At 39.3% G+C, this 27,377-nt stretch overlaps 1 protein-coding gene across 1 annotated transcript in view; it reads right to left on the bottom strand.

Annotated features, from left to right (window-relative positions):
- Positions 1-27,377, bottom strand: part of FHDC1 (FH2 domain containing 1) — a 33,315-nt gene that overhangs the window by 5,680 nt on the left and 258 nt on the right. Inside the window, 10 exon segments of the mRNA XM_026088188.1 lie at positions 1,470-1,634; positions 3,820-3,937; positions 6,477-6,547; positions 7,460-7,567; positions 7,670-7,740; positions 10,185-10,285; positions 10,370-10,455; positions 19,202-19,304; positions 19,876-19,937; positions 27,103-27,377. The exon segment at positions 27,103-27,377 is cut by the window's right edge and continues 24 nt beyond it. Of these exon segments, the coding sequence (XP_025943973.1) occupies positions 1,470-1,634; positions 3,820-3,937; positions 6,477-6,547; positions 7,460-7,567; positions 7,670-7,740; positions 10,185-10,285; positions 10,370-10,455; positions 19,202-19,304; positions 19,876-19,937; positions 27,103-27,377 (1,160 nt within the window).

Genomic DNA, 27,377 nt, shown 5'->3' with positions numbered 1-27,377 from the left:
AAATACACATGGACATGCTCAAAAATTGCAAAAAATTATGTTTAAATATTTGAATTATATGCACATCACCATTGTGGTATAGTAGTCGTTATCTTTTTAGACTGCTGGCTGTCGACACGTTATATTCATTTGTCACAACTGCAATCTTTATTTTGAATTGTTCTGTTAATTTTGTGGGGACAGAGGTTAATCCATAAGAAGTATGTAATAAGAAAAAGTCTTTAATATTAGCAAATGAGAGATTAATTTATGATTTTTAGAGTGTGACTCCTTACTACAGAGAAAGGAAGGAAGATGTCCACTGGACTTCAGAGTAACAGCTGAATATAAATAAATAATTGAACATATACTTAATATATGCACAAAGTCACCTCTCATTACAATATTTGCAATAGTTATCACCATTTGGTTTCATCTGTTTGCATAACTTTCACATACATGCATACCTACATGCTGTCTTGGGTGGAAAAGGTTAGGTAAGCTAATGGCACAAAGACCGTGCTACCTGAATATCCTGTTAGCCTGCTACAAACCAACATTGTTCTTCCCCCTTTACTGAGCTAAAGCTTTTATATAAAGTGCTGTCAAATGTAGAAGGCAGAAAATAAAGAAATTTGTGGGTCCATCTAAGTCATACTATTTATAAAGGCCTTAAAATTATTTGTAATGATAGGCAGACTTTCCTGAACCTAAATTGTAGCTGATGCTGAAAGCACTCCTTGCCTATGCTCATCTCCAACACTACACTTTTTGAATTATTTGGGGCCAATTCAGGATATTTAGTAAAAAAGCAGTCACACTAGTGATGAGGTATCTTTGTACTGTAGGCCTGTTATCTTTTGTGAGTTTTTAACCCACAAAAAGGATTTGAAAGAACAAAGTGGAAAACACAGTCCTTACTTTATTTGACAAAAAGCATCTAGTCACGGAACAAAAGGGCATTACAGAGCCCCAGCTACTGCTGTTTCAGACTGGTACGTCCATGCAGTGTGTTGCCTCACTGCTAGGTCTTTCCGCTGACCTAATATTACTGGCTCAGGGCCTGAGCAGTCACCTCTAATCAGGAAATCTCTGCAATCTGTGTGTCTGCTCAGCTTACCAATCACCAACCAGAAGATGCTTCCCTGAGAAGGAGGAGGAAGCAGCAGCCCACTTGCAAGTGAGACTAGAGGTTGCCCTGACATACTGTCTCAATGGTCTAGTTGGCCTGCAGCAGAAGATGCAGAGTAGAGAAAGAGTTGATGACTGGACAGTGAGATTGCATACCGGGCTGGGCGGAAAGACCATTTCACATCTGGCTTATGGCAAGAAATGTCTGTAGGAGAGCAGCTTGTTATAGCCCATTTTAGCAAATATCACAGCTGGTAAAATGTCCCATAAGCAGAAAAAAAAAACTTAATTCCAATGTGAGCCAATATTTATTTCAAATAAATATTTCAAATAAATAGAAACTCATTCACTGCTCTTACCTTAACAGCCTTGTCGAACCTTATGCAGAAGTCCCTAAATATCTGGAAACATTCATCCAACTTCATAGTTTCTTTGTCTTCACAGAAAAAGTCAATGAGAGCATTCCCCTCCTTCTGTAATTCTCGTTTCTGGTGTTCAAGCTCTTTTAGATGTCTTATAGCAAACTGCAGGAAAACATATACGGCATGAACCAGACAGATAACTTAAAGACATAGCAGATCTTATATATTTTAGGAAGCAATGAAATTCATGTTCCAGCCTAGGAGCTGTTACAGAACCCAGGACATTAAGACTTTGAAGGCAGAAGGAGTTCTTGTCATTTCAGAAAGTGAGTTAAGAAGGTCAGGGGAAATGGATGAATCAAAATTTAAATTCTAGTGACTGGGATACAAACTGGGAAGAAATTCAAAACTTGAACAGACTTAGAATTTTAATTCTTAGATGAGTAAAATCAAAGACCGTACTAGGACACTTGGGAGACCCTTGAAAGCTCCACGTGCCTTATTCTCCCATTTTTCTTTGCAACTTTCAACTAAGCTTAAATGAATTAATTTCTTTTCCCAAAAAACATGTGGATAAATTCATGGATATACATAACACAATCAACTCCTTCCTCAGTCTACCCTAGACCATGACAAAGGCGGCTTTCATGCCAGACAGGTAAGAAAATGCTGAAAATATATATTAAAACATCCAAAAATGTTCCCATAAAGTAGTACTTTGAATCATAAGTGCAGAGCTACACAGAGAGGGCTGGAGTAGATTGGTGAAAAAAGATTCAAGAGGAAGAGAGTTAGGCCGTGATTAGACTTTCAGCAGCACAACTGCTTAAAAAAGTTGCAGCAATTGCCTATCTCCCCCATCTGCATGCCCAGCCATTCACTCCTATCCTTGCACTATCCCACATCTCAGAACACATCTGGCTGAAAATAACCTGGAGAGAAGAGTTACTTTCCAGACAAATCTGTTCTCTGATGCTGTCTAACCCATGGACATCCAAATACTTTTGCCACCACAGCACAAGGGTGGGAAAAGGCAGTTGGAGGCACTGACGATCATTTAAGCCAACCCTGCTGCCAGGAATTTACTTGTCAAATTATGCCAGTAGGGTAGGAATAAATCTTTACCTGTTAGCCAATTAAAAATAAAAAGCTGGATTAAAGATAAACTGAGATAAACTGGTCAATAGACAAAACACATGGAAAACTAGTTCCTCCCACATATATCAGTAATGTATTCATAAGGATGAGATAATGAAAGCTGACTTTTAATCAGCTTAGTTATCACTTGTAATTTAAAAACAAAAACCGGAAGTGTTTATGTAAGGTATGTCTTTGTAAAATGATTTTTTCCCCAACATTTCTTTTGGAATGTGGCCTAAACAAGGTTGTAGTGTTACATAAAACCATCTATTAAGTTAAAAAAAATCCCAAACATGTTAAAACATAACACTAAAGAGTCTGGATGCAATGGATAAAAGCCAATAATTCAGAGTGAATGAGGACAGCTATTTCAGTCTTAGCCCACCCCTTTCTTCATCAGCTTCACATCTGAAAAACTGCAGGGACTATTAACTACATTTGCAAATTGAAAAACAGGGCAGGTGAAGTTCCAGATCAACACCTGCTTTCTTACTTTTAATAATTATCTATAGAGTGAAACAGAAAAATCATTTAATTGAAGTATTATACATATTTCTCCAGACATCACCACATACTCAGAAAACACTAAGAACGCTGCTTCAAAGTTAAGTGCTATATACATTCATATCTATAAAAGTTGCTGGAATACTAAAAAAGAAAAGGAGAACCCACCCAGCAGTAATAATACAAAATAACACACTCTTAAAATAATATACTCTGTGCTAAGGGTAAATTAGTACAGAAAACAGTCCCTTAACGTACAAGTCTCAAACAATACCTCTTCAGTCACCCAACAATCAGGATTTATATGCATAGCATAGTCTCAGCTAAAACTGACATGCACTAGTGTAACATCACAGCTGCCCAAAATATAGCATCTGCATGTTAAGTACAAAACCAGAGACCAATCCAAATAATCTTGTATTTTAACTACTGGTCTTCATCAGTCATTTCACAGACATTAAATATGCTTGCCTAACAGCCCTCAGGCAATGTACACTCAATATCCCTCCCTGTAAAAACACAGTCCTTCCAACACTCTTACTTGACAAACAGCATATAGTTGAAACACTTTTGTACCACTGATAGGGTAGACATATTAACACAATGCTTCTGTTTATTAACATGTCCACACATATTACATCCAGCTGAGGAATGCTCCTGTATTCAGGTGACAGTAACACATTAGCACTGATATCCTACAAACCTGGAGAAAGCTTTCCATCTGGTGAAAGAGTTTGGCATCCCGACGAATACTGTCTTTAACAGATCTTGCCTTGAAAGACAGTGAGTGGAGTTCTGCTTCTATATTATCAACGGATAACCTAAAAAATAGCATATACAGAAAATGCTTATTGAGGGGAAGGAGTTACCCACAGGTTAGCGACAATATGCTTCAGAAATGGATGCTTAACATGAGGTGCGAGCTGGCTATCAAACAAGACCTGCCTGTTCAGGAAATCTTTCCAGAGTAGAAACTGGAAGTTAGCAGAGAGATAAGCATATTTCTCCTTATTTGCAACCTGAAAAGATTCCCATGGGGTGAGGTTTCACAATTAACTCAAGCCAGTCCTACTCAGCCTTACCATGAAAAAGGGCGATGCCATCTTGTCTCTGACTGGCTGTTCCTTTTCTTTCCTCAGTGCCTGTGCTAGCAATCATTTTCTAAATGTCAGCCGTATCTGGGAACTGAAAACTAACCCAGCAAAAGGAAAAAAACAATTTGCCTCCAGATGGATCATTTGCTTGGTCCAGCTCAAGTATAAGAGCTAGCACAAAAGGGAGTCAGAAGAGGCAGTCAGCTAGGACTGCCCATTTCAGCAGTAGCATTCAGCACTGCAAAACCGCACGCTACATTCTTCTAAGCAGTCACAGCAATGCAGGCCACCCAGTCTCAACCCTGCAGTTATAACATTTCATCCTTCTACTACATATCAGCAGCAGAGCTCCTGTTTTTAGGCAGAGATAACTCGGCAAACCTAACACCACAGCAAATAGCTCTGATCTGATGGAGTCTAAGCTTTATCCTGGGAGACTCATATTCCATATGACAGCAGCTCCAACTCTCACCCCTCAGTCACCTCAAGAGTAAATGCTTCAATACAGATGGCATTTCCTTCACAGGAAGGACTGATCTTTGACTAGGAATTAAAGTATTTCAGTCTCCAAAATGGTAAAAATTAACGACTGCACACACTCTCCTACCTAAGACCATCTCACCAGTAGCATGACTTCAAAACAGTAAAGCTGAAGAATTTGCAGCAGAAGTGCATGTGGCCAAGGATGGTGGCAGGGTGTATGTTTGCCAGTGAACACACAAATGAATATAATGTATGCTGTTCTTTGTCTGCTTATTTCATCTCTGAAGTTAACTCCCTGTTCTGGGCAGATCATAGATGTTTTTGCAAATGAGGAAAGCAGCAGATGATATAGGCTATATTTTTCTGCCCGCTAAGGAGGAGGATGATGGACTACAGGAAAAGAAGGCAGGGTGATAAAAATAGAGCATAACAGTAGTTGTTCTAACATGCTCTAATCGGGAAAATTTATGAGCAACTTGTACATGGCAGTTTTCTCTAATAAAGATCTTCCTCATGCCCAACAGTAAGACAGGTATTTCGTTTTGTTTCATTTTTCCCTTTAACCATGCTTAGAAGGTTATGTTGTAAACTCAGTAGGTGTAGAAAACAGTCTCTTTCCTACAAAATTTCAAAATAGAGAGTACACTGCCCATATAGATTTCAGCCTGAATTACAACAGATTTTCAGTGTTAACAAACGTGATCAAAGAACAAAGTGGCTATAAAAAACATCACAAGACTAAAGCTTCTGCCTGTTACCCTGCTGTTTGCCAGGGGGCTTGGATGCTGAGGGAAGCTGCATAGGCAGACTGCCAAGGAGTTGTGTGGGTTGGATGGCAGTGTCCCACAGGTGGTCCATCAAAAATGTTCTGATTAACTCCATGACCACTCCTTCCCTCAGAAGATTTCAGTCCTTTGCAGACATTACTTAATCCTGCATCAGATCTAGGAGATTGGATCCATTTTACAGCATGGAAAAGAATGTAAATAGATTGCCCAGAGCTCAAGAGCAAGGAAGTAGCAGAACTGGGATTAGAACTGCAGGATCACTAGCTTCCAGTTCAGTGCTTCAGACTGCACCCTCTCACAAGAGCAAGTACAGTTATCAAGGTATAAGCCAGGTTCTGTTTAAAATTATGCAGCTGGAGACCTTAAGATGAAAACAACACAGAGCTCCAAACCCCTGAGATTTTCCATTTGGCTGAATAAACATACCAAAACCATATTCATTCAGAGGATGCAGAAGTGCTCAGGTGACAAGTTCACCTGACACAGAATGTTGAAGTCCACTATTTTGAATGGCTCATAATATAATATCCAGAATAGAGAAGCGCTACAAGTGAGGTGCTCTCCAAGACAAAAACAGAGAAGCAAACCAAATATCAAGAAACATCTAACAGAGCCCAGGTCAGCACCTGTATCTGGTACCAGGTTTGGAAAAAGCATTGTAGCCAGCTCAGATATAGCTGAAAAATGTTTTAAGGAAAACCAGTAACATGCTTTTAGTTTGACCTCTTAAAAGTAACATATATGTTCATCTAGTCGGCAGAAGTAAAACTACAAAAAAACCTATGGAGATCATGTCATAAAAAACCTCATACCTGAAGGCACATTGCAGGCATACCTCTGCTAGCAAATGGAAATGAAGCCCTCAAAGCTACAATAAACATTTGCAACAATCTCAGGTTTCGTGCCAAGACTTCTGTGAATGAGCTACATAGCTTCACAAATAAGAAACTTCCAAATCATAGTCCAACTGTAAGATCTCAGTTTTCCTGGCTTACCTGGCAGCATCATGAACATCCTTAATTTTTTCTGAAAAGTTGAGAAGAGAAGCATCTTTCTTCTGGGCTTCCTGAAACAAACAGGGAAAAAAAAACAAAAAAACAAAACAAACACAACCCATTAACATTCCATTACCGTGATAAAGTACCTAAAAGTCAAGCAGTTCTAAAGCTTTTGAGAGGGCACTTAAAAGTTTCTCTCTTACACTGTTTTTCTTTCAGTTCAATCCTGACAACTGAGAGGAGACGCCCCCTTTAAATAAAGGCAGGGATCAGAACTAGAAACTTTAAACAACAGCTTCCATTTTGCAGTGCACAACAATGGCCGCTTCTGCCAGTGAAAAAAGCCGCAGATATTAATAGGGAAGGTTAGGGAAAGAACAATTTACTGGTGGCCATTGTTTGAGCAGATACAGTGTCTCCCACCCAAACATCAGTTAATACCCCATTGTTAGCTGACTGGAAATCTGTTAAGCCAGTTTGTACACAGATAACCAAAGTCACACATGGAAGCATTTAAATCCTCTCCCTTCTTAAATCAAGAAGACTGAAGGGAAGGAAAAAATTAACTCCAAAAATCTGCATCAGCTTTAAAAATACATGTCAATCACCAAGGGAGGCGGGGAAAGAAGAAAAAAAAAAAAGCTGCCTGGGAGATTCAACAGGAAGATTAAAAGAAATTTTTTCAAAAGAAGCCACTTCTATGGTAGAAGCATTCAGGACAGTAATGGGAAAGCTACAATGAAGACAACAGATGAAGGGAATCTTTCCCATCATACAAAAAAGCTAAGTTTTCCATGGGTTTCTGGATAGGATGACCAGACATAGGAAAACTGGTGAATTTTGTGGCACGAGAGGAAAAAAGATTAGAATCAAAGCCTTAAAAAGCCTCTTTTTCTGAGGCACATGGTTCCTTCTATCACCAGTCATCTTCAGTTCTAGACTTATATCAGTTCCTTTTCAGCAAAACAGTTTTTATATACCAGAGCAACAAAATGCAGCAGGCTCATCCCAGGTTTGTTTGCTTTTGTGTCCGCCAGCTTGAGCAGTGATGACAGTTTAAATCCAACAGCATTGCCAGCATAACCTCCCTAAAAAGGAACAAGCAAACAGCTAAGGCACATGACATCAATGGACTGTGATACCAATAATGAAGTTTGGTCAGTCAGCCCTCCATTTTGGATGTCACTTACCTCATTCATAATATTCCCGGCCTGAAGGACCAAGTGCAATATGGAATGCAGTTCCTCACAAGTCATTAACTCTGTAAGGAACAGAAAATTGCTGTCCAACACTTGTTTGTTTAGAAACATACACACAGTCAGCTACCAAACTCCATTTCACTTCAAGCCTTTAGAGGTGAAGATTTTTATTTTAACAGGAAATTACAATAAACTGAAAGGCCACGGGGAAAAAAATGGTACTATATAATTCAAAGTCACAAGCACAGCTGGCAAACCTCAAGTGTATGTTCAGACTTTAGCTTAGCAAGCGTAGTATCTCCAAGGCAACTGCCAGTAACTCACAAAACATTTGGAGCCTAATCCTGCAATGCTGAAAGTGTCTCATGCAAGTGGTTAAGCATCCTCACTACGTACTAATTCCAGTGTGAAGCAAGTGTTCTGCACCTGGCAGGATCCATTTGCCATCTTTCAGGATTGGGCTATTTAACAATAACTTTTATAGGGAGACTTAGCCATCAGGCCTGAAAAGATATCAGGTAATGTTTAAATTTTCCTTGCTTATCCCACTCCCTCCATGAATCACCATTTTATTTCTATATAGTCACCAACTCAGAGTGGCATTTATTTTATCTCAGTCACATCATAGATAATTTAGCACTAAATTATATTTGGTGTGATGCAAAGAGTTAAATGGAATAAAGTTGCCTTTTAAAGCTTTTTCACCACAGAAGCCTGTTTCCTACATAATCTGTTTTTGCAAAAAGCCCAGCAATATTTTATCTGAATTCATACACCTTTTCAGTCAGCCATTCATGAATACAAAACAATGCATATGCTTAGAAGTTACAAGGATGAGTACCTTAGAAATAAGATATAGAAAGGTAGAACTGTAAAGAGTTAATAAATTAGCATTAACACAAATGCTAAATTAGCACAAATGGCACTGCATACTAAATAACTGCAAATTTGCAAGCCCCCATATGGCAAGAAAAATAACACAAGTTGCTTTTAATGTAAGGTACCGTATTCTACAAAATAAAAATAATAAAAGGTGGATTCCTTAAAATGTTATTTATTGCAGCATAAATACTTCTAAAATTATTTTGCTTCAAAGTCCACATTCTATAATTTACTCTGAATTTAACTGCCAAACACAATACAGTAATCTATCATTTTGAAAGTAGACAGCCCTTGTGCCTTTGGATTTCAGTATTACTGGCCTAAAAACTTTTAACTAATTAAATAGCCTTTCATCTAACCAGCTACAGATGAGGAAGCAAGGAGGAAGAAAGAGGAGAGAATACAAAAGCGAATACCAGATTTCACAAAGCCAAGAAGAGAAGGCAACATCTAAAGATTTTGCACAGTAAGAGCCTGCTCAGCATCACTATGATGCACATCCATTTGCAGGCTAGATGAGGATCCATCACGGTATTTAGACCATCCTAACCCTTAGTGATTACGAGTGTTAGAATTTAAGTAAATATTCTCTTAGCTTAATTACAAGGAAAGAAACCTGGGAGAATGGAAAAGAGAAGTAGACATAATTCCTCAACAACTTGAGGCAATCAACAAACCCTTAAGTGAAAAGACCAAATAGAGACCAGCACACAACACAAGTGGACTGAAAACAGGGAGGTTCAGTCCATCTGATTTGCATGACTGGCCTGATGCAGGACCTGGAGACAAAAGCATCTCCTCTGGAGGCAATGAACTCATAGTTCAACATAGTTGAATATTCTTACTACTGTGCCCTTTTACCCCACTGGAAGCAGTCTAGACAGTGCTCCAGTAGCTGGTCATAAAATTTACCAGTATGAAATGAGAGTTTTCATACTGAGAAACAGTACAAATAGTCACTGAAGGGATTTGAAAAGGTCAGCATTAATATTTAAATGAAATTAGAAAATTAATTATTTTCCTGCAGAGCAGAAGACACCAGATTACTTTAGGAATAGCCAGCTGAAGTGTTTCAAAGGTTGTGCAATGTAGAGAACAGGCATTCAAGAAAAACAGAAGGCAAAGGAATGACAATAGAACTAGTTTCTACAATACAGATTTTAGCCCACTAATACTGCCACCTCAAAAGGTAACCAGATAGAGAGAAATTTGGAAACTACACAGTGATTTTCTCCATCGATATTTGAAAGGGTGAGTAAAGCAGCATAACAAACTGATTGAATAAGAGTCGCAGCGATGCATGAATGAGCAAACTCTACTCAAAAGACAAAGATTCGTCCTAATTTGGCCATGGCCACCTTTGCTTTTGTCAGTCTTGGCTACACAGTTTGGAGGCTTTGGTCATGAATTTATTGCCAGTGTGTCCAAAGCCTCTAGGTTTCTGATGGTGGAAGCAAAGCACAGATTCACCAGGCACACCCTGATGGCATTTGTCAGAGGGGAGTTAGCTTCCTTTTAATAGCTACTAGGTACCTGAAATTCAAGCTCTAGCCTTCATAATGCAGACTAATTAACATGCTAACAAAAACAAGAGTATTATGCATGTCCCAACATGTTTAATTACCTTTTGTTGCCCGTCTTATAATTTTCATGTCATCTTGCAGTGAAGCACAGGAGGGTGAGAACTCCCTCTCTAGCACCATGGCTTCAATCCTAAGAGCATAGCTGGAGCACACAAACAAACAGGCTTAGAATGAGAGCCAAAACAGAATGTTTTTCATGAACAGAATAAACCTATTATCTCCTTACTTTGGCACCTGGATGAGTAAATACATGAAGGAATCGGCTTGAGACAGTTTTGATACATCTCCATCAAAAGCTTTAAATTTCTTCACCTAGAAAAGAGAAAAAGACATTAGCAAAGAACTTTATCAAAGCTCAGGATTAACCTGACTTTGGAAGGAAACATCTTCCAAAGCAGTCAATTTAACAGGAGGAATTAGGGAGGCCACTCAGTGACTGACTGAATGGCTTCGCTGCCCAAGCTTCTGTAATCTGCACACACCCCAGGCAAAAGAAAATAAAACTAGCAATGTCACCATTTCTCCCAAAAACCTAGCAAGGCACCACAGCATAAAAGTATGGTGCCATCATCATCCTGTACCTCCTCCGCTTCCCCAACTAGTCCCTCATGCTCACACTCCTTCAGTGTAAAAAACTGCCCTCATCACTATGTTTAGAACACCACTGTTCCAGTTTTCCTGGGAGAATTAGCTGTTTTCTCTCCAATTGCTCCATTTGGCATTCTCTAGCTGAATTTTTTTGTCTGACACGAAATAGCTGCTTAGGTGATGATCAGAAAAATGATCCTTGACTCTTCAACAAGTGTGGTATACTGAGGGTACAGCCTAAAATCAACTGTGTTCAGCATTTCATAGGACTGTCTAGGCTTCTTTGGCACAATGTCACTAAGGTTTAAGTTACATTTTTCCAGAAACTTGCTTCAACTGTTTCCTTCAAAACTCTTGTAAGGAGTAAAACTTCATGATCTTGAGTTTGCATTTTTTCATTCATATGAAATACTTTAAAGAAAAATGCACGGTTGCATTTTCAAGTTATTTATGGTCAGTACTGTGAGAACACCATTTACATGTAAAGGAAACATCACTGCATTCATTTTGTCTATCTCCCTTCCCAGCTCCATCAAAATCCATATATTTGCATGATCTGGAAGCCACTGATCTGCCCACATACCTACTATTTATTTATATTGAAAAACTGGAAAATACATGCACATATGTTTAAACATAACTGGAATTTCTTCCACATTTTCCAATACAGCAATCATGTCCAAAAGCAGAACCCACTCCAAGTATACTATTTCTTCGTTCCACCACCAATTTCACATACAGTATCACTTGTACATTTCCCCAAACATGGATTTACCCACTAGTCCATCATCCTTTCCTTCTACATTATACTTAAAGCCCATTCATAACCACATTTACACAGCTAGTGTTCAGTTTTAGAAAGCATGCTAAGCTATCCTGGAAAGAGACACGCCATAGCAGGGCATCAGCAATTTTCAGGCTGCCATGATTTACCAAGATATCCACAAGCTTTTCAAAACATCAGGCTCCAAATTAATCACTTAAGTTATTTTTCTGTTTTCACAGTAAAAAATGTAATATTGATTTATAGTGGAAGACAATATAGGCTTTGCTAAGTTAGGAACTGAAAATAAATGCTGAACTAGCAGAAAAAAAGGAGTCTTAACAGCTTTGTTCTGCTTTATTCCCATTCTTTCTCCACACTATAAAAAAATAGAAGTGTTGAGAGCACATTTTAAGAAAGAAAGAAATCAAAAAGTGCAGATTAAACCCAGAATAACAAAACTTTCCAGATTTTAAAAATAAAACATTTTAAGTTGAAGAAAATTCAAAATTAAAGATTTATATTCTGTTTTCAAATTAAAAAAAAAGATTTATGACAAAGAAAGAGAATTCTAATTAACAGAGCAATTTTTATTCAGGCTATCTAACTCCATTTCTTAACCCCCCATTTAACTCAAGATATTCGGACAAAAGCTCCATATAAAGACAAACTTCATGCCCACTTATTTGAGGCCTGAGAAAACTCCTAATTTACAGAGTCATCCAAGAACTCTGCCAACAAAAGACAGGAAAGACCAGACCTGACATTCCTGATATTTCTAAGGTGCTAAACAAGCAAGAAACAAAACAAAATAAACACTTTTTCCCCACATCATGAAGTGGGGGGGGTGGGAGATATCTACTATCTTAGTCTTTGCAGGTGGTTCCTTTAACCCAGCTTCCAAAAAATGGTCATCTACAACCTAAAAAACAAGTATTGCAAATTCTTCAGTCTTATTCTAGTATGTTGCAAATCTCAAAGTTTGCCTGAAAAGGATACAGGTAATTCAGATTTTAAGAAAAACAAAAAAACTAAAAAAAAGCCCAACAAAAAAACCCCAAAACAAAATCCCCAAACCACAGAAAATTACAGGAAGGTGCAATTTTAAGATTTAAATGCACAAAAAGTAAACAACAAGAGCTGAGATGTTCATAGGCATATTAATTTATTCATACTGCGTGTGCTATGTTTAAATATGCTTTTGACAGTAAGTAGTAATTGTTGATATCTATGTGGAATGTTAACACTGCCAAGTGATCTTTGTTTCCCGACTGCTGAACTTCTCAAAGCATTTTATAGACACTAGATGAAATCCTCTTTCTTCTGCCCTATTATATCAGGAACAACGTCCAGAGTGGTACAAGGGAGTACTAAATCCCAGAAATCATCCAGGGAGGAGTTTCCCTACTCAAGCACTACAGAAGCCATTCACCAAGCTGCCTTCTGACAGATAAGCTGGGGTGGGGATGTCACAGTGCAAATATTTTGGGCAGTAAAGTCTGCCGAAAAGACAGCCTGTGTAATCAGCTATAAGATATAAAGCAGTGCTCACAGCAGCCTCGTAACACCTTTTCCAGCCCATGCCATCCATCTTAGCCCCCACCATCTTTGCCCTAGATGTTTGAAACTGCACCTTTATGAGGAGCAGCAAAGACTCTAACAAGTCCCTATGTGCCTAACAAGCCCCCCAAGTTCCTAACAAGTCCCAGCGTCCAAGAAAGGCGAACAATAATGACCCACGCCACAAGTACACAAAACAGAAACACAGAAGAGTTATAAGGTCCTTTTATCCTTTAATTCAGCACTGCATAGCCTTATTCTCCATATATGTCTTAGGCTTTTAGATTGGAGACCGAATCTCCTATTAACTTGATCTTAAAACTGTAAATAGTCTGGGGAATAGCTCAGGTAGAGTTAAGATAACAGTTTGCTGTATGTTCCCTCCTTATTACAAATTTCATAATTGAAGAAGACCAGCCATCCCATCACGAAGCAGAAAAAGAAGTTATATGACTTAATTCACACTACCTGTAAACTGAAATAACGGCTTCTGAATCCCAAAGCTAAAACCTCCTCGGCCACACTCTGGCTAGCCGCCCATCGGTGCTCCAAGCGAGGCTACTCAAACGCCCACGAAGCCTCTTCTCTCTGCAGCCACATTGCCTAACGCTCCGCAAAGAGAGCCCAGATTCCCCCACAGCTTCTGGAAGTGGGAATCTAACTAAAACATCAAACACAGCTAATAAGAACTGCTAAGAAACTATGCAGACTGCCAACGAAGTTCGCTATTAATCACGTTAACAGATATAGTTGGTAGGTTTATAATTAGTTTGAGAACACAAAAGAGCTAAGAAATGGGGTTTATTTTTAAATCACAATGAGTAACTGGCCTTGACTGCCTCTATCCAGGCACAATAAAATAATTTTGCACAACAGTATACAACGACATAACAAGATACGGCTGCGTAACATATACATGCAAGGAAGCATAATTACATTGTAGGCTCAGTTCCGTATTACTCAAATTGGGCATAGAGCTACTAATATAATTTTTCACTATATCTGTATATGGAATATATATTTGCAATGTCCATGCATGCCCATGCACACAAAATCAGATTTTAGATACAAGAGGTTCTCACATATGTAATTTGGTTTCATTTTTAAAACAGTTATGAAACAGAGAAAGCCTGATCTTTTATTTGATTTGTGAACAACTGGAGTAGATATGCCTGTTGTAAATATATCATTATTTCTCACAGACAGGAAAGCTACTACATTCCTGCCACTCAATTTCTCAGATATTTTCAAGGTACCAGTAGCACTTTTTTTACAATTAGTTGAATTTTACTTTATGGCATAAAAGAGAGATGTTGCACTCCTAAATGGAAATCCAGGACTTTTGAAGAAGAATGTAAATCAATATACCTCTCATCCTCATATGTGCCTATAATACAGTATTTCCTCACATTCAAATCAAATAATCCCTACATTACAAATAAATAAATATAGCCAAGTACAGTAGACCAGAAAAGTAAACCCCCAAATGCATCACAGTGGCATTCAAATACAAGGGCTCATGGGAAGGCAGCTAATGTATTAGGTAAGGAGACACCACGGGGCACATGCCTGGGGAGTGGCAAACCTCTGTCAGCAGACAATGAGAAAAGGAGAAAAAAGAYGTAGCTAACATAAGGGTTGAAAAAAGGAAGCAGGAGATGAAAGCTATGAAGGATGGTCCGCCCTATACAGCACTGGAAGAAGAACAGAAGGGGCAGTAATACATGAATGTGGTTTGAAAAGCATAGGGCTGACAGACAGAAACAATTCCAGTAAAGCAGGGGAAAGATCACCGGGTTTTAGAGTACAAAAGCAAAGGACAGGCTTGAGACACTATAAAGGAGGTAAGACAATATGTTGATAACCTGGGCGTGCATGTGTGTGGGTGAGCTGATTAGCAGTATGATATGCGTCCTTCTGTATATATTCAAAGTACAAATTCTGGCTATTCTAGATCACTAAATACTGGACTCTCTCAACCTTTACCAGTCTGGGCCTGCTGAACAGTGCAATGATGTGCACTGATGTGCACATAAAAGCAGCTAAAAGATTCTCCTCTGCTTTAGTCAGGATGCCAGAAATCACATCTGTCAGACATTTTAACAGGGCATAGTTAAGAAACACAGCCAGGAATCTTCTCAGAAGCGATATAGCAGAAAGGGGCCATTGCTTCAGTCAAGACAAAGGTTCCCTGGACAAGAAATGGGCTGAAACAGGAAAAAGCTGAGATTCCAAATCTGCATTTCATCCTCTTACAAAACTGCTATGCTCAGTAAGGGACAAACAGCAATACTTCTAAAGACAGCTTACACAAAAGACAGCTTACACAAAATTACTAATCTTACTTCTTGAACATTTCAAAAAATTTTTATACTTTTTCTTGAACCTTTTTACCAATGTAGTTACCCTGGTACCACACCCACAACCCTGAACAAAACACTGCATGGAACCTCACAGCAAGCTCCAGGTTTGCCAGCTTCAAAAACTTACCAGTTTTCAAATTAAACATTTGAAAATACCCAAACATTTGCAGTTTGACAAAAAACTTCACAACAGTGCCAATATTTCAATAATGCTCTTATTTACAGTTTGACAAAATCATCCAGCAAAGTGCCAGTGTTTGCCATTTATGCACAAGAATCCCTACAGCTTTCAGTTACCAGCTAGAAAATTCGTAGTGCTGACACCTGTTTCTGCATGTGAATAAAGTTGCCACAATATAATACTAAAACAAGAAAGAACAATTTTAAAGACAACAGATGCTCAATTTATTTGTCAGCCTGAGCATTTAGCTTCCTTTGTCAAAAAGCTGTACCATCTCAAAGACACTGGAATATCCATTTTGAGATAATACCCATTTGAGATAATATGGCCTGAAATGATGTAAAATGTGTCACAGATGTCAAACTGGTGACTAGGGAAACATTGAGGTAACGTGGCTATATATCACCACACTTCTAGAACATGATAAGATTAGAGTATAAAGCCAGTGTTTATTCGCGCTAGATAAACTGTAAAGGTTGTTGGTCAAAATGAAGAAATGTGACAGTCCAGAGTCACCCTGTCTATAGCTATGACCAGCAATGGTGCTCCTCCCTCCCTCCTTTTGCTTTTCCAGACTTCTGTGTGAAGGAAAGAGCGGAAGACATCTCCAAAGACACAGCTACTGGAGCACATACCTGATGGGAGGCCCTCACTCCAACTTGCAAGACAACTGGGAAATGTGATTGTAAATAGCTGAGCTGCTAAATGAAGAGTTTACAAAGGGGAACGGCAGAAGCCCACCCACAGCTACACCAGGACAAACAGAGCTGGTAACTCAGTAACAATGATCTTTTCAGGATCTGACTGCCTAAGTCTCTACCCAGAGTTTTTCTGAACGCCTACAGCAACCAAGCAGGTCTATACCATGGGAAGTATCTATGGAGAATGGCTCTCGATAGCAATCCCTTGCTGAGAACAGGTGGGACACTGTGCAGGGACAGGCCAGCAGCAGGATGCCGCAACACCTTTCCAAAGCTGTGTCACACGGTATGACCACCAGAACAAAAAGACATTGGAAGCTATTAAGCAGAATAAGGCACACCAGAACAAGTAACCCCACTTCATGTTGGATGTGATGTTGGATACACCAAATACACCAGCAGATGAATCTGTGATGTTGGATTATTTCTACAGGGAGAGGAACTGCACAATTTAGATGTCCTCCCCTTAGCAAAACATGAATCAGTATTCTGGGAGATAGGTACTTAGATTAGGAAGCAGCTAATAAACTAACAAAAAAAGAAGGGGACATAAAAGGGGAACAATTAACTTACATTCAGGGAAAAATGCCAAGATGCACAAACAACAAAAGCTCTGAGGCTCCTACAGAGAAGAAATTCTTCAACTGATCACAGTAAAATTTTAGGAGCAACAGCAGTAAATGAGTTATTGGACCACTTATTCTTTGAGTATTTGAAGCATGAGGACATGAAGGCACTGAACATTTTTCCACACCAGCGGAAGCATTAGTCCATCACTCTCAACTCCCTGCCGCCCCATTCCAGCTCTAGCTGTGGTATTTCGCAGGGCTTCACTCCCAAGAAGTAAAATAATTATGGAGAGAAAAATAGAGGGGAAAGGGGATCTTTCCTTTTCCTGAAGGTGTGTAATGAGATGTCTGAAGCATGGAACTAATTAAATACCATACAAATATTTGCACGAAGGGAACAAGCCTCTTTCTAGCCCTCCCTTGGGAATAGCAACAAATCTAACAATTAAAGCCCCACATCACAAGCTTTAAGTTCTAATACTCCTCTCCACCATAAAATCTCTTGGATTAATTTCTCTACTGACTCCTCAAAAGCACTACTTAAGTGCTTTGTCCCACTGTCTTCAGGGGTAGGCCTGTTGTCAAATCACCTACTAGTCAGAACTAAATGCACTTTTTCACTTGTAAGCAGCAAAACTGGGCATATAAAGCGTCCAGCCGTACTCCAGGCAATCTCTTGTGGATTCAGAAACCGTGCACTACCTACTAACAGCTAGCAGAAGGATATGCTTTCACTACTGTCATGCTCCAAAAGATAAAACTCAGCAGCTTATGTCAGAATTCTATCTGAATTACAACATTTATATTGCACAGGGGAGTACCATATTCTAAAGTTTTTCTACTTGTGTTAAAATAACATCAAAGATCTAAACTAGAAAGACGAAAAGAAGAAAAATACTTTTTTTCAGTCTACTCTGAATGCTCAATATACACAAAATTAACCAGGAATCAGTTTCTCTTAAGCTAGTACTTCTGCTGTTTTCCTCTATCTAATTCTTTCAGAGGGAGAAGATAAGTTCCATTTAAATATAGGAATACATATAGCAAAAGTTAAAAAAAAGGGGGGGGAGGAATAGTTTGAGCACACAAAACTACTTTAAACCTTTTTTTTTTTTTTTTTTAAGATTAATTACATTTCAAATTGCTGACATCCTCCAACTCTAAAAATCATATTAACAGAACATAGCAACATAACAATAATTCTTACAAGATTCCCTGCAAAAGCAGCCCAGTTTAGGGTTATATGTTTGACAGCAAAATAATAGGACACATGTTTTGCTGTTGACTGCACACGGGATCTAAGATTTGCTGCTGCACAGAGAAAACAGAGTGCTTGGACAGTATGACCTTGAAGTGGTAAAGCATGTGAGCTAAGGCTGATCTATATGCGTGTGTTAACTAGCAGTTTCCCAAGTTTCAGCCACTACTTTGATGTGAAGTACTCAACCAATTCTAATGCTAATTATGTCAAATCTGTGGTATACATTTCTTTCAAGTACATACAAATGGGTCAGTGCAAATACACCAGCAGATGTGGAACTGTGCACCATTAAGCAGGACTCCCAACTCAATCTTTGAAGTTTCACCCATTTAATCATGTGAATGGGCTCGGAAGGTGGGACTGCGGGGGGGGGGGAACAGTACTTGCATGCTGATCGCATGGTGGGCACAGGGACATGGCAGAACATGCTGCTGGTGATTGTACCTTCTAACAGGTCTCTTGGAGTGCTGAGCCACATTAACAAAATCTGTGGGTGCTACACAGTGGCACAGCCTTTCCATCCTGTTGGAACCCAATAACCTGGGCGCAGGTGTGGGCAGATCCTAGATGAACTGAGCAGGTAGCAAACCAGAACAGGGAAGAGGCAGAAGCATAGGGCTGCCAATACTCAAATCGCAGGCACTGCAACAGGGAAGTATGAGGCAGGTGCCAAAGAAGCGAAACTTGATCTGACTGCACTAGGATGTACTTCAGTTCTGAGTTTTCTAACCCCCAGTGCAGAGTTATCTGCACAGTACCCAGGAGGGTTCCAATTCTCGGTGAAGGGTTTATGGGACAAAAGCTCACAAGGGTCATCAAAGAAAAAGAAAAACCTCATCAGTTCTTTCATTAAGAAGCAGCTTAAAAATAAGTGAAATTACTTGGTGTGAAGGAATGATTACACTGCAACCTCAATATCATATGTAAAATGAAGGTTACACCTTTGCACTCAGTGGTTTCCTATTCCCTGACCTCAGGAAGGCTTTGGGATTCCTCATTTACAGACTTTCACCTTGGAATCCCAGACAGCAGAACTGCACAAAAATAAGTTCCATGTAAAACCATTATTTACCTCCTCTGCTTCTGGTAATAATTTAAGAAATTCATGCAGCAATTCAGAACCATAGGGCTCACTTCTTCCATGATAAATATCTTCAATGATGGATTCAGCAGACCTTGAAAAAACAATTGAGCATACACATTTCTAACACTTGCAGGGTGAATAGATGCAGTTGCACAAATTGAAAAAAAAACCATGCCTGTGCTGCTTAAAGGAATTATAATAAGGTTATCTGTATCAGTGTCCACAGCAGCACTATTCTAACACCACTTTCAGTGATGCCTTTATTAAAGAGTAACACTATCAGTGAATAAAGATAGCATTGAAACAATTTGCTCTTAAAAAAAAATTCTCACCTCACCCCCTTCTATTCATTCTTTATACAGAGAAGAAGTCAATGAAAAGCAACTCTCATGCAGTATTACATGAGATATAAGGGTTTCCTTTAACTGCACATGAAAACTCACTTCAACTAGTGAACAGTAGCAAGCTTTGAATATTTGGTCCTAAGGCATAATGGCGCTCAAAACTAAACGTATTAGAAAGCAAATTATGACAAACTTGTACAGAATTGTAAAATCCATAAGGAACAGTGCACAATATACAACATATTTGATAAGAAGTAAAGAGAATTTCACACATCTATCTGTAGCTCGCATTAGCTGAATGGAAAAATCAAATCTTACTTTTTGAATTGTTTGAGAAATATCCCAATATTCATACTTCTTTTTGCATCCAGAATGGAAATCTGAGAGAGAAAGCAAGAAAGATTAATCTATTAATACATAAAAGAAAAGCATATAAAGCAGATACCTTTCCTTCAATTACTACAGATAATTGTTTGCAAACAATTGCCAACAAATCACAAGCCAAATAAATACACAGAGTCACCTCTTTTAAAAAAAAAATCGTATATTACAGAACTAATTTTTACTAGGGAACTATACAGTCCACCCACAACACCTTTTTTCAAGCAAAAAGAAAAAAACATAACAATGTCTGCAAAAGGAATCACGGCAAGTTCTATTTCATTACCAAGTAAAAACATTTTTATAGCTTATTTCATAATGCTGTACCTGTAAAATGTTGCTTTATCAGGTAATATCTTGTACTGCATTTAAGGCCCCACAGCTAGTGAGTACCACACTTCAAAATCCATATATGTCACTGGTTGTGTAATAAATGTCAGCATTGGCTTTCTATAAACAGAGGTCAACCTGCACTACTGACTTCACTCCCATGAACTAGCAGCCATGTTGATCAAACAAAAAGATAAGTAAATCAATCTCAAATCAAAACTTGAGACAGATAATGCTCAAATCTCTTTGCTTTATCTAGAAGCAAACAGAAACCCATAATAAAATAACAATCTCCCTTCACTTTATATTTTAAAGAAGATTTGCTATAGTATCTTGCAGGTGCAATTCTGGAGATTAAGCAGAGAAAAGAATTTAACTTCTCTTCCCTGACTCAATTTTTTAAAAATTTAAAAATTTTTTTTTTTAATGCCAAATAGCTTTCCTTATTGTAACCACATAAAACTACAAATCTGAGATGTTAGCCACTGTTTTAGTGAATCATGTCTCCTAATTTCCTTAAGGTTGAAATTTCACCACAAGCTATTTTGGTGATAACAGCTACAAAAGTCATGAGATTTGCTAGCACAAGAGAATTGTTTCATGTTAACAGTGTCACCCCGCTGCTATAATAAAAGAACTCAGTACACACAGATGTTCAAGACTGCTGCTGGACTCGCATGATGTTTGAGGTTTTGACAACTGGAAAGGTATCTTAACCTCTGTGACAATGTAAGAATTGGAAATATAAATAAAACGTTGGCATTGTCAAGAAATTGAACTAGCCTGGAGCAAGCTGGTGACAGTCAAAATAAAGATATGATTAATGTGCTATCCTCAACACACTTTTGCACATACTAGGAAACAGCCTCCTCCTCAGCTGAAAAAAGTGAATTAAATTAAAAAGTTTACCAAATTTTGGAACTGCCTCTCTCCTGAAACTACCAAAGATGAGAAAACACAAGAAATATCAGAGTATTGTTTTTAATTAGATGATTGCTAGCTTGAAGCCCTTCAGTCTCAGCCTAAGCAAAGATGAGATGAGCATAAGCACAATCAGTCCTCTAATCTCAGGAGTTGAGAAGCCCCCACAGATCATTAACATAGGACAGGTTAAACTATCTCTCCCCCTGCATTATCTGATCTTTTTTCAAATGTTTCACTACAGGGACCTCTCATTGACCTCTCAAACTGCAGCTCCATTCTCTAATTGCCCTGCTCACTGCCTATCTAGATGTGCTACAAGAAAGGACGCTGCATCTTCTAAGCCATTCTTGGCCAAGCTTTATAGCTTGTTCAGGCATTTGTTTGGATCAAAGATTTCTCTGTACTGGTTCAAGCCTATAAATTTTGCCTTCCTCATTTTGGTTTTTGGGTGGATTTTTTTTTTTTTTAAACATACTCACACTTAACCTTCTCCACATATCATTTTCAGTCATAATCCATAACTGTTACAATAAGACCAACCATCAGCTGGGTAAACCTTTGGTTTCCACAGCACAACTCAGATTTACACCACTATCTCAAACAAAACTGTTGGGTTTTTTTATTTCTTCTCTTGAAAAAACACAATAGATGATAATGTATAGTGCTGCATTTGCCTTATCAGCACAACATAAAACAAATGCTCTAATCTTTTTATTCTTTTAAGTACCTTACATTCTGCTTGCTCTGTATATGATTCTACACTATAATTTCCTACTTTCCTGTGCAAGCACCTAATCACAATACATGGCTCAGGTTTTGATCATTCTTTGCATGGGGGTCCACTCTAAGATTATAAAAAGTGTTTGAAATATCTGTCACTACTTAACTATCTTGAAGGAGCTTCCAGAAGGGAGAGTGAGGAGAAAGGGGAGCTAGCAGATACTCCAAAAATACAAGTTCCTACTCTTTGCACAAAAACATGGTATCTTCTTTGTCACACTGAATACACACATTCCATATGAGATTTAGAAACTCAGTCTTAACATCTATTCCTAATGTCTACTCTTCTTCCCCATTGAGCTTTCATTTGATTTTGTCGTTACCCAAAGCTGTCTGGATATGATTTCCTATCAAGTTTTCTCTTTTTACCCTTTAAACACTATCCCAGATTTTAATAAAGCCGATCCCTATCTTATATTCATACACACCTGCAATACTGGTGCCAGCACAGCAGGTATCAAATCTCTCTTTGCCACCTAAAAAGATTTTCAAGTGCTGTCCATTGACAATGCTCTCTGTCTTCCTGACTTGTTTCAAGCAGCTACACTGGACTATAACTAAGAACTGAGAACAGAATGCCCTAGTTTCACTGGGACCCTCCATACCAAAGAAAATCTCATATGGTTCCTTATGATTTATTTTAGATAAGTTCAGGAGAATTTTCTCCATTCTCATCTTCCTCGACTCTCCTACCAGAGAAACTATTAAACTTTTGTTTATGCTACTCTGGAAATATTATAACCCCCTCAAATACTTAATACCATCTCAGCACCTGCATCATGCCACACACTTGCCAGCAAACGCAGGTGTCACTGCCTCACAGGCTTGCCACCTCTCTCTCATAAACGGTACAATCCTTGAAGCAAGGACAGCTGATCCACTCATGAATCTGCTTCTTACCAGCATAGTTTTCAAACCAGCGTATATCAGCCTATCTCAATACATTGTGCACTGAAATCTGGAGCAGGAGCAGACAGTGTGGGGTGATAACATATCAGCTGACCAATTTTAATCTACCAGTACAATATGCACTGTTTTAGATGCAGTTGTATGAAGGAAAGGGAAAGGGAAAATTAGCTTGGGTACCATTGTGAAGTTGTGATGATGTTAAGAGGAAACCTACTCCTGAACTCGGACGTAAACTTGCAATCAACAGGAAAGACTCAGAGGAGAATTCTGGGAGACCCAGGAAGCCTCGTTTCAATACTGAGTTTGTAGTGGTTGTCTGCAGAAATGCAATAGGAGTTTCTTGCCACAAGATTGTCAATGAGGAACAGGGACATAAGAACATGGTTTTATGACAGGTAAGTGAAAGCAGAACATTAGGTGTATTCTCTGGGTAAGAACAATGCGGTTTCACATGGTGGGATACAGTTTACAAAATTTAGCAAGCATGGAATTATCTGGAGGCACAGGATCAGTGCTGGAGATGAGGAAGGATGCAGACAACTTCCTGCTTCAGTTTCCAGTTCACTTTATAACGCTAATCATCACTGTTGAGTTTAATACTTTGGGCTCTGTTCCCCGAGTCACACACACTGCCTGGAGTGGCTGAGGAAAGGCGCAGTTCCATAGTGCATTTGAGTGAACCTAGCAGCTCACTACCACCCAAAAGGGCTATCCTACTCCATCCTGTTCTCCCTGCCACGTTCCTGGCCTGCTCCTTCCCTTAGGCTGGCACTGGTGGATTCTGCTGGATTAAAGGGTTGATTCAGCTCTCAAGAAGATGGAATGAGCATCAGAGCCAGCATAGGGAAAACAGAGAGAAGGCATGTCCAGGAGGGGAGAAGAGAAATATCCTGTTTGCCCCTTCCATCTTCCTTCTCTCTCCTCCTCCTCTCCTGTCTTTTGCACAGGCTCTAAAATTCACAGGACCCTTACATGAGCCATCTAAACTCACTAAAATAATAGAAACTACCCCAGTAGAAAACAAACGAAAACCCACCAGTGTTCTGCTGGGTTACTGATTTTAATCTGTTTACAGAGGGTCCAATGAGTGCCAGTGCAAGCACACAGATGAGTGGGAGTGGGAGGCAGGAGCAGGGAAGCTCATAGGAGAAAGCAAGATCAGCTCCCTTCGCTGGTGATGAGCTGGTTCTGCCTACTCCGCTGCCAGGTTAGCTACAGTCTAGTGAATGCATGCTGTGCCATGCTGTGCCACCACCAAGGATGCTCAATGTAAATTGGAGCTGGTGCGTAGACTAAACTCTTCATCACCTATTTTTCAGAGGCTCAAACTACATGAAACCACAGAGCAAATTCAGCTCTTAGTTAAGGAAATGTTAATTAATCTCCTAAGGGTTTGGTGAGGGATTGTTTTTGAAAAGGAAATCATTTGCTCAAATGTCCAAAGGGACTTCTGTTACGATGATGAAGTTTAGTACTGAGACTCCAGAACTGGGTTTCAATAACCTGAGCTGTGTACCTACCTTCTCCATACAGAGCGCTAGAAAGTGAATTAAAAGGACACGCGATTCTGTAAGTTCCTACACAAAGAGAGAACTTTTTTCCAGAACTGCTCATGCATTTCATCCAGTGATAAATGGATAATCAACAGTGATCTCTGGAGAACGAACGAACCCATGAAACTCCTCCACTCTCCCTGGGGAGCGCCCTCATCACCACCTAACTCTTCACCACTCCCACTGAAGCTACACCACGGCACAGAGAGGTACACAGCTTGAGCAAAAAGAGCACTTGTCTCTGGCCATGAACAAGTACAGCACTTTGGAGGCATCCTGATTTTTTTCAGGTTTGGACCTCACTGATACTTGAATTTTAGGCACTTGAAGTTATCACGAAAACTTGCTGTTGACATCCTAAAGCAACCAGGTTAATTCCATTATTTAAACTTGAAAGAGCATTTTTCACCGCTCTATCATAAAGCACTTTCTAACATCATTTGTGTTTTACACATAAAGGAACAGAGGTACTGAAATGCAAAATATCTTGTCCACCTTCTTCTATTAGGCCAGAGGCATAGCCAAGTCAGCTTCCTCAGCTGTAGGCTAATGCTCCCTCCACAAGGTCACAGGGTTGTTGTGTACTCCTCAGCCTGTCCTTGGTTCCTTGCAACATCTATACATTTTATTACAGTGAACTGAGGATAACCATCATATTTTAAAACATGAAAGTAAGTGAGTGGTGGCTTACAGCACCAGAAATCACAAACACTGCCTGTGCCTCAAATCTCAACATGTTTGCTGAATGATGGCTACAGTAACTTTAAACACGCAAGCTATAGCATGTCTGTGCTTCTCCATTTCCATTAACATACAGCATTTCAGGACTGTCTCCTTCCTTCCTTCCTCACTAAGCAACTAATTCTGCAAAATCCATTAACACACAAGAAATTGCTCATTGCTGTCTGACACATTGTTGCAGCATGCTTGGCATTGGCTTAGCAGCCAGCTAGAATTTTTGGCACTTGAGCAGCATAAGCCGCTCATCAAGGCAAGCCATATACTCTTACTCCCTGCCATCTGCAGAGGCCGTGTGGGAGCCCTGAACCAGGGTGGATGGGCATCAAGCAGCAGAGATGCACTGGACCACCCTATCAGCTCCAGTGTGTGCGCAGATGCATTAACTTGTAGCAAGGCAGATTTTTGTTTCCAAGAGATTGTATCTTGGAGACTACTTGTTTTGCAGACCTCTAATTCGAATCTCTAACATCACGCTGCACCTCCCCAGGATGTACCAGGTTTCAGGCAGTGCACAGAAACACAGGAGCTTTAGAATACACTGGGGTTTTCTCTACCCCAACTACTGTACACTAGGGGCTACACTCTGTCGCCATGTGAAATTTATCATCATTTTTGCTACATCTAGGTTTTTAATACACGACAATCCCGGAAGAGGATTTCTTTGAAAACATCCTCGAAGGGGTTCTATACATCTACGTGCAGGACAGGAAGGTCGCTTGCTGCAATGAGATATCCTGATCTAAAGATGAACATAGACCGAAAATAGTTTAGAGATGAATGACTACCTCCGAAGCTGGCCTCAACTACTCCTTCCCAATGTAGGGCTTCAGTCTGCAATACTCATGCCTGTTTTAAATCCCTTATTTTGGTCTACATACAATGCACTTAGTGGACACTATCAGTACATGAGTTTCTCAGTTTGTCTTTTTTATTTTATTTTGATATATTTTGAATTCTGCAAGATACTTCAACTTCGATTCCCCATTTTCTCACTAAAAACTGGTACATAGTTCCATCTGTCAACCCTATGCCCTCTGTATTTTGTTTACAAGCCAGCATGCATATAGAGAGACAAGGGTGCTCAAATCTGCATTTCTACACAGAAAGATCACTTGAGACAATGCAGTTTAGGCCTCACAAAGAGGCTGCCCATAAATCACAATTTAACAACTAGAAGCATTACTTATCAGTTCACTGGAGAATGTCTCAACTGAAAAGTGCTTGGAATATACCTTCTCCCCACTAGAAACGAAATCAATAACAATCTTTAGATTATGCCGGAAAGTCAAGCAGGCTATTTTAATGTCCAGAAAAGGCAAAGCAGACACAACAAAGCATTCACTGGAGTGAAAGCAACATTCATTAGAATCAAAATCTTTAAATTATCTTATTAAGTAACAAATATCCTTAACCATCATATTATGTTTTTTTTGTTTTATTTCCTGCTGTATTGGTACTTCCCTTCTTAGATGTTTCTGGACATATTAATTCTTGCAGGAGGACTCTCTTGCCTGATACATGTTTGCATACAGAACATATTGACAACTGACACAAGGGAAGAGCTGAAGAGAAAAATTACAGTGAAGTGCACTTCTGTTCCACACTGAAAACTCAAGGACTAACCAGTGAGAGCAAGTACAGATGCCTTCAGCTCCCTTCACTTATTTATGTATTAATTTTAGCAGGTGATCAAATCACAGCACTTATCAAGTTAAAATAATAAGATACTGCTAGCTCTTTGAAAAACAAATTTGTACCAATAAGAACAAAGAGTTTATCCTCTCTGTTGTTCCGCTCCCCTCAAATCAAGACAAATTTGCAGTAACAATGAACCATAGGAGAGAAATGGATAAACTAAGGCCAGTCAGAATTCACACCAATTCCTACCGCATTACGTAAGAGAGAGATTTTTGCTTCAGATTCTTACCTCTTCTTTAGCCTCTTTAAATGAAGACTTTAAAGATCGACTTCTGGGGTCTTGGGGCTTGGTTTCTTCCTGCTGCCCAAAGAGTTCCTCTATCGTCTTTGTATCAATCTGATAYTGTGGTCTTGCAGCAATTGTCCAGATATTGGTTTTCCCACGGACTTGCTCTTCGGGGATAGTTTTCCAGAAGAAGCTCCGCATTCGTTTCTTTTTGCTGTGGTTGTCATGCCCATTTACCAGTTGTGGTGGCAGGGGCAGGTTGGGCCCGGGCAGTGGAG

This window comes from Apteryx rowi, unplaced genomic scaffold (assembly GCF_003343035.1).
Source record: "Apteryx rowi isolate R43461 unplaced genomic scaffold, aptRow1 scaffold_76, whole genome shotgun sequence".
NCBI classification, from domain to species: domain Eukaryota; kingdom Metazoa; phylum Chordata; class Aves; order Apterygiformes; family Apterygidae; genus Apteryx; species Apteryx rowi.
This window is presented reverse-complemented; position numbering and strand designations above follow the sequence as displayed.